Source organism: Budorcas taxicolor, chromosome 11, assembly GCF_023091745.1.
Source record: "Budorcas taxicolor isolate Tak-1 chromosome 11, Takin1.1, whole genome shotgun sequence".
NCBI lineage: Eukaryota > Metazoa > Chordata > Mammalia > Artiodactyla > Bovidae > Budorcas > Budorcas taxicolor.
Genome location: NC_068920.1, coordinates 69,969,454 through 69,984,051, shown reverse-complemented (window position 1 = coordinate 69,984,051; position 14,598 = coordinate 69,969,454). Strand labels below are relative to the sequence as shown.

The window sequence follows — 14,598 nt, the reverse complement described above, 5'->3', positions numbered from 1 at the left end:
GGAGTTATGAAGAAAAAGGGTAGGAGGCAGCAGCGACCTTCAGTTCCCTGGACCCAGACCTTGACTGCCTTAGAGGGTGAGGATATCTGTTACCTAAAGATGGGCTCTCTGCTGCTTTGCTGTGTGGCTGAGGCAGGGTTAGGATTCTCATCTTCTGCAGAAAAAGGGACCCCTCACCACCACCCCCAGCTCTGTGGGACAGAAGGAAATGGCAGAGGATTAGTTTGCTGCCCACAAATGAGGAATTCCGGGGCCTTAGGAATTTACTGGGGAGAACTAGAGAGACAGAGAGAATGGTCCCTTCAAAGCTAGACCCAGAGAAATACCAGGCTATAGCTTTAGAGAGCCCAGGTTAGAACTGCTGGGCTATGAAAAATTACTCAACATTCTTTTAGAAAACTTGACTTAAATTTACTTTGGCAAAAGGGGAAATTTATGGCTTAAGGAATGATGATATCTAGGGCTCAGGCTTTCGTTGTGGCTTGACCCAGGTATTCAGCGTCCACAAGGATCCTGTCTTTCTCCTTCATCTCGATCTACTTTTCTCTCCAAGGGCTTCATTCTCCACAGCATTATAAAATGGTTGTCAAAAATTCTGGGTCTGTGTACTTTCAGGCTTATATGCAGCAGAAAAGAGAGCTGTTTCTTGAAGCTCCTGTGCATGTCTGGGATTCACTATGGGCCATTTCAGATCGTTTATCCATCTCAAACCGATATTTATAGGCAGAGGGGTGGCCAGACCTGAACCAATCGCTTTGGCCAAATAGGATTCCATGTGCCAGCTGGCCAGGCCTAGGTCACTTCCCAGTCCTGGAAACCAAATGGAACCCAGTGAGCTGGGAGAGAGGGGAGGGAGACATGGTTTCTGAAAAACGGTTACAGTTACTACCACCAGAAAGTGAAAGAATGGATGCTAGACAGAAAAAAACAACAAACATCTCTGTTGTTTACAGAAGTTTACATGAAGAAGGGAGTTCTTCTGTCACTAGGAAAGGCAGATCAAAAGATTATGAAAAATCTGTGGCCTCTGAGATAAATCTCAAAGGAAGAGTGAAGGGGAAAGGAAGGCATTGTTTCTAAATTTCTTCAAATATCTATCATCACTCTTTTAAACTGTAAGCTCCCTAAGGAGAGACAGTCTATCTTATCCACTGGTTTATGCCCAGTGCCTGGCACATACAGAGTTCTCAATAAATCACTGGTTGAACTAAATGAACAAATGAGATGCCCAAAGGAAACATACAGATTTGAGAGTGCTTGACTGGGATGAGCCATGCTATGGGACTAAAATGGTTCATTTCAAATGTTTAACTTTTAGCAGCAGAATGCTTTTTTCCCAAAATGAAAATGTCACCTGAAATATATGAAATATGATCACAGATGCTGTAATAGAAGCAGGGGCTGGAGCCCCAAATCTTGTCCTCTCCAGAGGCCCCCTCAGCTGCATGCAGGGACACACACACACACACACACACACACACACACATACACACACACACACACCCGTGGAACAGAGGCTATACAGAAGGTTTTGAAAACCCCGAACAAGAGCTGGAGGAATACAAAGCATTTGGAAAGGAAATAGAGCTCAAATCTTGCCTGAGAATTTATTTGTACTTGATGTGACTTCAGATTTTGGGAAAGGAGTGACACAACCAGAGTTATATTTTAGGGATCATAATCTGACGCGCATTTGCATAAATCTGCTGGACTAGGTTATGTCTGGGGTTTGGGAAGCCAGCTGACACTGTCCTCAACTGAAGGTGGAGAGACAAGGGCCAAAATTTCGGAGGAGTTATTATTTTTTAATTAAATTCTTTTTTTGAAAGTACTCATTCCGTTTTTGAAACATTTCTTTTTCTACCACTTAAAAAATAATACAAAGTAAAAAATACATGAACAAACCACACTTTCCCCATAAATCACAGAAAAACACTGAGACAGTTTGGTGCCAGAGAATGCTGAAGCCTCATACTAGCTCATAAGAGAAAATTGCTGAATTTTCTGGAATTGTGCATTCCAGCTGTTAAATACAACTTTGTTGTCACTCAGTCGTGTTTGACTCTTTGCGACCCCATGGACTGGGCTTCCCAGGCAGCACTAATGATAAAGAACCCTCCTACCAATGCAAGAGACGTAAGATACGCCGGTTCAATCCCTGGGTCCGGAAGATCCCCTGGAGAAGGGAATGGTAACCCACTCCAGTATTCTTGCCTGGAGAAGCCCATGGACAGAGGAGCCTGGCGGCCTACAGTCCATGGGGTCACAAAGAGTCGGACACAACTGAAGCTACTTAGCACACACGGACTGCAGCACGCCAGGCTTCCCTGTCCTTCACCATCTTCCAGAGTTTGCCCAGACTCATGTCCAATGAGTCGATAATGCCATCCAACCATCTCATCATCTGTTGCCACCTTCTCTTCCTGCCCTCAATCTTTCCCAGAATCAGGGTCTTTTCCAATGAGTTGGCTCTTCGCATCACATGAAGAACCTCTTCATCAGGAGGTTCTTTAATTCCTCTTCACTTTCTGCCATTAGGCTAGTATCATCTGCATTATCTGAGGTTGTTGATATTTTCCCCCACAATCTTGATTCCAGCTTGTGAGTCATCCAGACTGATATTTCGCATGATGTACTCTACATGTAAGTTAAATAAGCAGGGTAACAACATACAGCCCTGAAGTACTCCTTTCCCAATTAGGAACCAGTTTGTTTTTCCATGTCTGGTTCTAACTGTTGCTTCTTGTCCTACATACAGGTTTCTCAGGAGACAGGTAAGGTGGTCTGGTATTCCCAGCTCTTTAAGAATTTTCCATGGTTTGTTGTGATCCACACAGTTAAAGGCTTTAGTGTAGTCAGTGAAGGAGAAGTAGGTTTTTTTTTAAAATTCCCTTGCTTTCTCTATGATCCAACAGACGTTGGCAATTTGATCCCTGATTCCTCTGCTTTTCTAAATCCAGCTTGTACATCTGCAAGTTCTTGGTTCATGTACTGTTGAAGCCTAGCTTGAAGGATTTTGAGCATAATCTTCCTAGCATGTGAAGTGAGCGCAATTGTATGGTAATTTGAACATTCTTTGGCATTACCTTTCTTTGGTATTGGAATGAAAACTGACCTTTTTCAGTCCTATGCCCACTGCTGAGTTTTCCAAATATGCTGGCATATTGAGTGTAGCTCTTTAAAAGTATCATCTTTTAGGATTTGAAATAGCTCAACTGGAATTCCATCATGTCCGCTAGCTTTGTTCATAGTAATGCTTCCTAAGGCCCACTTGACTTCACACTCCAGGATATGTGGCTTTAGGTGAGTAACATCATGGTTATCTGAGCCATTAAGACCTTTTTTTGTACACTTCTGTGTATTCTTTCCACCTCTTCTTAATCTCTTCTGCTTCTGTTAGGTCCTAGCTGTTTCTGTTCTTTATTGTGCCCATCGTTGCATGAAATGCTCCCTTGATATCTTCAAGTTTCTTGAATAGATCTCTAGTCTTTCCCATTTTATTGTTTCTCTCTATTTCTTTGTATTTTTTACTTAAGCAGTCTTTCTTATCTCTCCTTGTTATTCTCTGGAACTCTGCATTCAGATGGGTATATCTTTCTTTCTCTATCTCCTTTGCCTTTTGTTTCTCTTCTTTCCTCAGCTATTTGTAAGGCCTCCTCATACATTCATTTTGCCATCTTGCATTTCTTTTTCTTGGGGATGGTTTTGGTCACCATATCCTATACAATGTTACGAAACTCCATCCATAGTTCTTCAAACACTCTACCAGATCTAATCCCTTGAATCTATTTGTCACTTCTCCTGCATAATAATAAGGCATTTGATTTAGATCATACCTCACTGACTTAGTGGCTTTCCCTACTTTGTTCAATTTAAGCCTGAATTTTGCAATAAGGAGCTGATGATCTGAGCCACAGTCAGCTCCAGGTCTTGTTTTTGCTGAATGTATCAAGCTTCTCCATCTTTGGCTGCAAAGAATATAATCGATTTGATTTCAGTATTTACCATCTGGTGATGTCCATGTGTAGTGTCATCTCTTGTATCGTTGGAAAAATAGTGTTTGCTATGACCAGTACATTCTCTTGCCAAAACTCTGTTAGTCTTTGCCCTGCTTCATTTTGTACTCCAAGGCCAAACTTGCCTGTTACTCCAGGTATCTCTTGACTTAGTATTTTGCATTCCAGTCCCCTATGATGAAAAGGGCTTTTTTTTTTTTTTTTTTTTTGGTGTTAGTTCTAGATCTCAGAGGTTAAAGCATCTGCCTCTAATACAGGAGACCTGGGTTCGATCCCTGGGTTGGGAAGATCCCCTGGAGAAGGAAATGGCAACCCACTTCAGTATTCTTGCCTGGAGAATCCCATGGAGGGAGCAGCCTGGTGGGCTACAGTCCATGGGGTCGCAAAGAGTCGGACACGACTAAGCGACTTAACTTAACTTAACTTAGTTCTAGATCTTATAGGTCTTCATAGAACCATTCAACTTCAGCTTCTTTGGCATTAGTGCCTGGGGCATAGACTTGGATTACTGTGACACTGAATGGTTTGCCTTGGAAATGAATGGAGATCATTCTGTTGTTTTTAAGACTACACCCAAGTACTGCATTCTGGACTCTTTTGTTGACTATGGGGGCTACTCCATTCCTTCTAAAGGATTCTTGCCCACAGTAGTAGATATAATGGTCATCTGAATTAAATTCACCCATTCTCATCCATTTTAGTTAGTTCACTGATTCCTAAAATGTCAGTGTTCACTCTTGCATCTCTTGCTTGACCATGTCCAATTTACCTTGATTCATGGACCTAACATTTCGGGTTCCTATGCAATATTGTTGTTTATAGCAATGGACTTACTTTCACCACCAGACGCATCCACAATTGAGTGACATTTCCACTTTAGGCCAGCCACTTCATTTTTTATGGAACTATTTCTCCACTCTTCCCCAGTAGCATATTGGACACCTACCCACCTGGGGGAGCTCATCTTCCAGTGTCATATCTTTTTGCCTTTTCATTGTGTTCATGCGGTTCTCAAGACAAGAACACTGAAGCGGTGTGCCATTTCTTTTTCCAGTGGACCACATTTTGTCGGGCCCTGACTAGCAGGGACATGCCCTTCAACCACTCCATGTAGCTGAAGGACATGCCCAGTGCCCTGGTTGACCTACTGTTGGTCCTCACTGAGCATGTAAACCTTTGCCAGGGGCCAGGGCAAAGGTCCTACTACAGTTGCCAGGAAGGGGGTCCAAGGAAGGCTGGAGCCAAGGTTGGAGGATGCCCAGGAGCACAGGGCTCCCCAGCCTCACTGCTGCTGCCAGATGCCCTGGGGCTGATCTGCCACCTGCACGGCCCGCCGCCAGCTGATCTCTGGCCCCTGCCTTTCCTCTCTGGCTCCTTGTCGTTATTGTCCAAGCCTGTTGAGACTAGCCTAACTGAGTGGGGCGCTCAGTGCTTCCTGACTTCACACCCCATCGTGCTAGGAACTCAGGGGCTCCAGTCACTACCCTGCTCTGCCTCCATGGGGATCTCTGCAAACCCACTGCCCATGACACTACCACCTCTCTAGGGCACCACTGCCTCTTCAGTCTACTGCTGCCATGCTCTCCAGCTGCCATCTTGAACCAACTGGGCTCAGCATAACCTCAGCCATATATTCCCAATGCCTGGCTTCCCAAGGGTTTCCACCCCTTATCCAGGGAGAGTACAAGATGAGACCAAAATATTTTGTAGTGCTGGGAAGTAAAAAGTGCTCAGGGAATGATGAAGATATGGGATAAGAATATAGAAACCATCTTAAATAAATGTCCACTGACCAAATCTGGGACAAATTTAAGCATCAAAATGGATTACAACTCATTGACTGAAATAAGAATCCATACTGATATAATAAACACTAATGTAACTGAATGTAAGGAGAATGTAGTGCACTTCACTATAGAACACCAACTAACAAATGTAGATGGAATAATGGAAGTAGAATACCTCTTGGCAATTATTTCAGTAGAATTGATTCATACAGTATTCATCAATGGATATTACACCGCGTGGGTGGAAGTTTGATGGAGGATAGTATATCAGAGTAGTTTCAGAGTATTTCCCCAGAAAACACTCAGTAAAGTGTTGAAAATGGTGAGTTTGGGAATTCCCTGGCATCCCAGTGGTTAGGATTTGGCACTTTCACTGCTGGAGCCCAAGTTTAATCCCTGGTTGGGGACCTAAGATCCTGAAAGCCACACGGCATGGCCAAATTTAAAATAAATTTAAAATAAATAATAAAAAAAAATTGTGACTTTACAGTGGAAAAAACTGACAGACACCACCTTGAACAGGTGATTAAGGTTAGCATCATCAGTGGAATAAGCTGATGTCCTGTACTTCCTGATGTGATACAGTGAGAAGAACACAGCAAAATATTTTTTGAGTAGCATTCCTGCCAAAAACTTATGTCTTGACTTGAGGAAACACCAGATGGTCCAGGTTGAGGGACATACTACAGAATCAAAGGCTTGTACTATTTAAAACTGTCAAGGTCACTAAAGATAAGGAAGGAGTGAGGAAATGGTTTAGCAGATTAAAGCAGATCAAAGACAATATGACAAGGAATTGTAATGTAGGACTGTGGATTTGAATTCCAACCTAGAAAGGAAAAGGAGACATTGGGCAGTAGGTAAAATTTGAATGGGATCCATGGAAAGGATGGTAGTATTGTATTAGTGTTAATTTCCTGATTGGGAGGGTTGCAAAAAGGTTATAGAATCGTGTACTCATATTTGAGGAAAATACACAATGAAATATTTAGAGATGAAACGGCATCACGTCTCCAACTGGCTCTCAGAATGATCAGAAGAGGAGTAATGATAATGGAGAGGAAGGGGAAGAAATGGTAAATGTTAATGATGGTAGAATCTGATTTAAGAAGCTAACAGAGTTCTTTGTAGTCTTCTTGGAACTTTTCTGTAAGTTTTGAAATTATGTCCCCAAAAAATATCTAAAAAATTAAAGCTAAGAACTTTTTCAGAAGGACAAAGTTCTTCCTTTCAGCCTACAAACCTGTTCAAATCTCTCTGATGCTAAACAAAGCAAAACTAAAAACAAAACAAAATAATGAAGCCCATAGCTCTTTACTGTCACCACTTCCTCCCTGCTGGGCATCAGGATGTTGAGGAAACTCCACTGGGCCTAGTGTCAGGAAGTCTTTGATGCTGGTTCTGCCACTCCTTCACTATGGGACTCTGGCCACATCATTTAACCCTTCTAAGCCTCAGTTTCCTCATGAGGGAACAATAGCATCTCCCTGATAGAGCTGCCATGGGCTCAAGGGAGGGAAGGAATATGAAAGCAGGTTATAAACTCTAACATGTTTGACAAATACTAATTACATTTTAACTCCTGGTGATACAGGACTATCGTCTTCACACGTTGCTACAGTGCATGCTCTTCTTGGAGCTCAACCTAGGCTCTGCAAAACTGTACGGAGCTCATCATAGACTTTGTCTGCTGATAATCTCTGTTCTTGGTGCCTTTATTGCCCCTTTGACCTGTTCTCAACCCTGCCTTCCCCCTCTGCCAGTATGCTCAAGACTGAGGCCCACTTGGGTTTGTTCCTGGTCCTTTCCTCTTCATCTGCTCATTCTGGAATGTCTCATCTATTCCCATCTCTTGAGGAGGACCTTCATCAGCATTTCCAGTGCTGATGACACCCCAGCTCACACCTTCTGTGAAGAGAAGAAGACTTCTCTTCTCAGTATTCCATCTCCATGTGGGCATTCCCACATGCCCTTTGTTTCATTTTTATTAATTTTTGTTAAGAGTATAGTTGCTTTACAGTGTTGTGTTCGTTTCTGCTGTGCAGCAAAGTGAATCAGTTATACCTATACACGTATCCATTCTCTTTTAGGTTTCCTTCTCATTGAGGTCACCACAGAGCACTGAGTAGAATTCCCTGTGCTACACAGTAGGTTCTCATTGGTTACCTATTTTCTACATAGTAGTGTATATACGTCAATCCCAATCTCCCAATTCATCCTCCTTCTCCGCTTGGTAACTGTAAGTTTGTTCTCTACATCCATTACTATTTCTGCTTTGCAAGTAGTTCATCTGTATCATTTTTCTAGATTCCACATATAAGAAATATTATACAATATTTGTTTTTCTCTTTCTGAATTACTTGACTCTCCAGGTCCATCCACATCTCTGCAAATGGCACTGTTTTGTTCCTTTTTATATCTTGAATAATATTCCATTGAATATCGGTACCACATCTTCCTTCTCCATTCCTCTGTCGATGGATATTTAGTTTGCTTCCAAGTCCTGGCTATTGTGAACAGTGCTGCAATGAACATCAGGGAGCATGCATCCATTAGAATTCTGGTTTTCTCTGGACATATGCCTAGGAGTGGAATTGCTGAGTCATATAGTAGCTCTATTTAAGGTTTTTAAGTAACTTCCATACTGTTCTCCATAGTGGTTGTACCAGTTTACATTCCTACCAACAGTGTAGGAGGGTTCCCTTTTCTCCACACCCTCTCCAGCAATGATTGTTGGTAGATTTTTTGATGATGGTCATTCTGACGGGTGTGAAGTGATACCTCATTATAGTTTCGACTTTCCACATGCACTTTAAATTCACGTTAGGTGACACTAAATGGTTTTCTTTTTACTTACTTCTCTTCTTATGTTCTCTTCTGTATTTAAAATATTATTTCCCTCTAATACTTGGGCTAGAAATGTAGAAGTCATCTATTATTGTGGCTGTATGCATGCTGAACAGCTACTATGTGCAAGACACTACCCTACATACTTTGCATTCTCCGTTTGCTTCATTCTTTGGGAGAGTCCTTTTGACGTGGGAAATAGATGGGCTTCAGGCTAGATATTTACAACTGGCCTCCTGTTTGCATTTCATGGGGCACAAATAAGTGGGGTTCAGGCTGGATACTTAAAACTGTTAGCGTGTTCTGAGATGAGAGATAGGTGGGCTCCAGTTAAGCATTTACAATCAACCTCCTGTTTGCTCTCTGAAATGGAAGTAACAACATAAACAGGGTAAATAGCCAGTGTTTGTCTCTTGTAAACATCTTAAGGTTAATAGTCATGGCAATAATCAAGGTAATAGTCATGCAAGGACAAAGAGGGGCAAAATCCTGTTTGAGTCAAGGATTAAGGGATCTCTGCTCCCCCCATTTTGGGGACACATAGGCAGAAAGGCTCCTTGTGGGTCAAAAGTCAAGGTATAACTCCAGGCCATAATGAGCCTTGCTCCTCTCAGAAGCCTTCACTTTGAGAGCCATCTTGGCTGAGGGGTGCGTGAGCACCCAGGAGAGGGTCCCAGGGTAGCTCAGGTGTGGAAAAAGAAACCAGATAATTGGTCAAAGGAAGACAAAGACCCAGGAGAACTGACCTATATAAATGACTTAACCTCTTTACTGCGCTCCTCCTCCTCTCTAGGGAGGATGTACACACCCTTTCTCTCTGTTTTGCTTCTAGCTCATCTAAACACATTGTTTCTCTGTTTTCTCTCCCACTTGTTGTTGTACTATGTCTCTAATAATAAACTTTGGACCTGTATCTACAGTTTCTGCCTCTGTGATAAATGCATTTTTTCACTGGGGGCAAAGATCCAGGGAAAAATAGCTTTTAGTCTCTGGCCCTTGCTGGTCCAGTGGCTAGGATTCCTGGTTCTCATCCAGGCGACCCAAGTGCAGTTCCTGGGCAGGAAATTAAGAACGTACTTCATGCCACCACTCACTGCTACTTTACTGAGATCACTATGAACTAGATCCTGCTGCTGCTGCTAAGTCACTTCAGTTGTGTCCAACTCTGCAGCCCCATAGACGGCAGCCCACCAGGCTCCCCCATCCCTGGGATTCTCCAGGCAAGAACACTGGAGTGGGTTGCCACTTCCTTCTCCAATGCGTGAAAGTGAAGTCGCTCAGTTATGTCTGACTTTTAGCGACCCCATGGACTGCAGCCCATCAGTCTCCTCTGTCCATGGGATTTTCCAGGCAAGAGTACTGGAGTGGGGTGTTGTTGCCTTCTCTGAACTAGATCCTACTTCATTCCATTTTACAAAACTGGAATATGAGGTTCAGAAAACTTAAATAACTGTGAACCGAAGGTTACACAGCCAATAAACTGGAATTTGTTAATAGGCTTGTCTGACTCCAAAGTTCATTCTCAATCACTATACTATATTGACTTCTTCCTGAATTCTCATATACAATTGTTTATCAGTTCCTTTAAATTTCATTAATGAAATATTTCTTAAGTCAGTTCTTCCCTTACTTTGTTCACTATTGCTACTCTGTTCAGACATGTATCCCATGTATATATCTATACACTACATGTATAGTGCTTTTTGCTAATTATAAATGTGATATATATTGGCTGTAAGAAAATTCATTACACAAAATACTAAGGAATATTTTAAAAGAAAAAAAAAAAAAAGAAAACACTACAGATCTTGATAGTGAAAGTTCCCCAACTCTAAGTTTCAAAGATAATCACCATTAACCATTTAGTATACATTCCTTAGTTTTTTCTCCGAATGTAGTAGCATATTATGCCTTTTAAAAATGGAAGAGCAGGTGCTTCGTGAGGGCAGTAGGTAGTGCCTCAGTCTCATAAAATGGAATCACCTCATCTTGAAACTTGCTTTTCTTATTCCGTATGTCAGCACATATAGAGCTACCTTGTTCCTTTTTTTAAAAATTAGTAAAACACACGTTTCATGCGTGCGCGCACTTGCGTGCTCAGTCCTTGTCCGACTCTTTGTGACTTCATGGACTCCAGCCCATCAGGTTCCTCTGTCGGTGGAATTTTCCAGGCAAGAATACTGGAGTGGGTTGCTATTTCCTCCTCCAGGGGATCTTCCCAACCCAGGGATGGAACCCAAGTCTTCTGCGTCTCCTGCACTGGCTGGTGAATTCTTTACCACTGAGACATGAGTTATCTTACACACGTTTTATACAAAGTTCAATAGGCACAAAAGTGTATATTAGGAAGAATAAGTCTCCCTTCACCCTTGTTCTCCCAACCATCCATTGGAATTGCTGTCACCAATTTCTTGGGTAACCTTCTGGGGCCCCATTTCTTTTAATAGCACCACAGCTTCCCACTATGGTGTATCAAATCCCTGTACCAATTTTGGTTTTTCTTTAGATTGTTTCCAATACTATTACCCACCGGGATCTAAATCCTACGTCTATCTTATCAATTACCGATCAACTCTTAGCTTGTACCATAATTCATCTATCCACTTCTCTACTGATAAAGAATTGAGGCTTAAATACCATCTGCCCACCTTGTAGGGCACTTGTGCTATTAAGCCCTCCTTCATTTTGCTGGCAAATAGTTTGTTTCGTGCTCCTCCATCAAACTGTAAGCTCCTCAAAGGCAGAGAGGAGTATTTATATTTATCTTTGTATTATCATTGCCTAGCCCCGTGTAATAATTGAATCTCCGGCGCTGAGCTCTGATCTCGATTGTGGGGCTGCGGGGCGAGCGGAAAACCCTCCCGGCCTCAAAGTGTCCGGAACTATTGTTGGAAGGACCCGTGTTTCTCCTGGAGCATGTTTGTCGCAAAGCGTGCCCCGCACAAGCATGGTTCCTAGGCACCGGAAGTACCCGGCTATTTGCTGGGATAAGTTCTTCCGCGGGGCGGAAAAGGTATGTCTGAATGTGTTTCGACTATTTACAGCCCCCTTTCCTTGCAGGGCCCCATGAGTAAGCTGTGGCGGCGCGGGAGCACCTCTGGGGCTATGGAGGCCCCTGAGCCTGGTAAGCGTGGATCCATAAGGCAAGTTTGCCCTTCGCATAAAAGCAGTCTCTTTCGTGCTCCTTCGAGCTTCCCCTGGGTACTTCGCCACAGGTGGGAAGCAAAAAGGCGGGGCTGTTATGGTAATACCAGAATACCGCGGGAACAATAGGACCCTTCGGGGTACTGGGCTTTTCTTGCCCCTCCCATACATCTTTGACAGGCTCTCCTTCTGCAGGGGAAGCCCTGGAGTTGAGTCTAGCGGGTGCCCACGGCCACGGAGTGCACAAGAAAAAGCACAAGAAACACAAGAAGAAACACAAGAAAAAACACTACCAGGAAGAGGAGGCTGGGCCAACGCAGCAGTCTCCTGCCAAGCCCCAGCTCAAACTCAAAATCAAGTTGGGCGGGCAGGTCTTGGGCACCAAGAGGTGAGGCCAAGAGAGCCGAAGTTTTACTTGGGGGACTTTAGAAGCAGGCAGAGACAGAAGGAGAAACTGGCTGCAGTTTTCATAAGACAGAGAATGGATGCTGTGACTTCAGGGCCCAGGTTAATGTAGCAAGAACCCAAGAGGGCGTGGGGAAGACTAATGTACTGAGCAGGAGGAGACAATCGCTCACCTTACAGAGTGGTTGCTTCTCTGCAGTGTTCCTACCTTCACTGTGATCCCTGAAGGTCCTCGCTCACCCTCTCCCCTTATGGTCGTGGACAATGAAGAGGAACCTGTGGAAGGAGTCCCCCTTGAGCAGTACCGTGCCTGGCTGGGTGAGAAGGATCTAGAGGTGGGGAAACTGGGTTTCTCATTATACCTGGTTAAGGGAAGAGGGTTCGTTCTGAGGAAGGTGAAAATTTTGTGTTTCCCAGTATTAACTTGGCCAAAGTAAGGTTCCCAATCTGAACAATTCTACTTTTAGCTCTCCAACTTTACTTTACAGATGAAGACAGTAATCTGTCCCCCTCCCCACTGCGGGACCTGTCCGGGGGCTTAGGAGGTCAGGAGGAAGAGGAAGAACAGAGGTGGCTGGATGCCTTGGAGAAGGGGGAGCTGGATGACAATGGAGATCTCAAGAAGGAGATCAATGAACGGCTGCTCACTGCTCGGCAGGTAAGTAGGTTCATTCTTTATTTGTTTGCCAAATTGATACTGAGAGCTTTCCACATCTGGAGAACTTTGCAAGGCAGCAGGGATATCAGCAGTGGAGAAAAGACAGACAAGGTTTCTGTTCTCATGGAGCCAGTATTCTTGTGTAGTAAATAATTTTGAAAAACTGGAATGTTTATAACAAAAATAGGGTGATGAAATAGAAAGTAGAAAACAACATTAGATAGGGCAATCTGGAAAGACCTCTCTAAAAATATAATGTTTCCAATACCAGAGAAGCTTTCCAGGCAGAGAGACCAGCAGGAGCAAAGACCCTGAGGGTGGAACATGCCTAATTATGGCCAAGGAGAAGAATAAATGTGACTGTGACAAAAAGGCGGTATGCAGAGAAATGATATGTTTGGTTTATATTTCATTAGTTTACTTTGGTTTCTTAGTGGTGGTAAACGATAGAAGCAAGACCAGTTAGGAAGCTATTGAAGTAGTCAGGTAAGAGATGGTGGTGGCTTGAACCAAGGTGAAATGAGTTGGAGAAACCAGATAGATTCTGGATATATTTAGGAAACAGACACTTGTTGGGGGAAGGAAGGAATCAAGGATAACCCTGAGTTTTTGACTTGAGCAATTATCCAGTTGATGCTATCCATTGGGATTCAAAGACTGAAAAAACAATAAAGCCTCCAGAGAACTAGTACAGAGTTTTGGGACTCAGGGCGGGAAGGTAATGTTACTAAAGCATTTGTCCTTGAGGATCAAGGATCTAAAGCTGAAAGTCTGGAGATCTGAGAGGAGGCAGTATGAAAGGCTCCTGGAGACTGTTCTCATTGTACTCTTTTCTCAAGGCCTGCTCCTCAAGACCCTGCTTTCCGTGTCCGCACTTTCCCCTCCCTCGTTCTGGCAGAACTCCCTTCTCTATTTGCTGACATCTCCATATCTCCCTAGCGAGCTCTGCTGCAGAAGGCTCGAAGTCAGCCTTCCCCGATGCTGTCACTACCTGTGGCTGGGGGCTGCCCGGCCCCCGCTCTCACCGAAGAAATGCTGCTGAAGCGTGAGGAGCGGGCACGGAAGAGGCGGCTGCAGGCAGCTCGGCGGGCCGAGGAGCACAAGAACCAGACTATCGAGCGCCTCACCAAGACTGCGGCGCCCAGTGGGCGGGGAGGCCGAGGGGCCTCCCGGGGCGAGCGGCGGGGAGGGCGGGCGGCGGCCCCAGCCCCCATGGTGCGCTACAGCAGCGGGGCACAGGGTTCCACCCTCTCCTTCCCGCCTGGCGTCCCTGCCCCCGCGCCTGTGTCTCAGCGGCCATCCCCATCTGGACCGCCGCCTCGATGCTCTGTCCCCGGCTGTCCCCATCCGCGCCGCTATGCCTGCTCGCGCACGGGCCAGGCACTCTGCAGCCTTCAGTGCTATCGCATCAATTTGCAGATGCGGCTAGGTGGGCCTGAGGGCCCCGGATCCCCACTTCTGGCTACTTAAGCGCCCCCCTCCCCCACCTGGACTCTGTGCCTTCTCCTCTGCCCCTTGTTTTCAGTGCCCTTCCCACTTTATTAAATTTCATCCAGTGCCTTGACTTGTACAGAATTGGGGGGATGGAGTACGGGTAGGCCAATTCCCCATACACACAGCTTGCCCCCCCACCCGCTGCTTGCATTGGTGCCGGGAAACGTCCACCAGGCCCCAGAATAGCCGGTCCGCACCCACCCAGACTCCAGCAGGCTCTTGGGGCTCCGCGGCTCCTAGCGGGATT

At 44.6% G+C, this 14,598-nt stretch overlaps 1 protein-coding gene across 1 annotated transcript; it reads left to right on the top strand.

The window, feature by feature from the left end:
• Positions 1-11,659: 11,659 nt before the first annotated feature.
• INO80B (INO80 complex subunit B) lies at positions 11,660-14,421 on the top strand. The gene is made up of 5 exons (XM_052648310.1): positions 11,660-11,774; positions 11,990-12,182; positions 12,399-12,517; positions 12,688-12,857; positions 13,797-14,421. The coding sequence occupies exons 1-5, from the start codon at positions 11,666-11,668 to the stop codon at positions 14,325-14,327; spliced, it is 1,122 nt and encodes a 373-aa protein (XP_052504270.1). The 5' UTR covers positions 11,660-11,665; the 3' UTR covers positions 14,328-14,421.
• Positions 14,422-14,598: the final 177 nt, after the last annotated feature.

What these genes read in the sequence shown, in the direction of transcription:
- INO80B (XM_052648310.1), top strand. Translation starts at nt 11,666, where the DNA reads ATGTCTGAATGTGTTTCGACTATTTACAGCCCCCTTTCCTTGCAGGGC. An exon ending in TATGGAGGCCCCTGAGCCTG is followed by an intron (nt 11,775 to 11,989) that starts GTAAGCGTGGAT and finishes CTCCTTCTGCAG; the next exon opens with GGGAAGCCCTGGAGTTGAGT. An exon ending in CAGGTCTTGGGCACCAAGAG is followed by an intron (nt 12,183 to 12,398) that starts GTGAGGCCAAGA and finishes GCTTCTCTGCAG; the next exon opens with TGTTCCTACCTTCACTGTGA.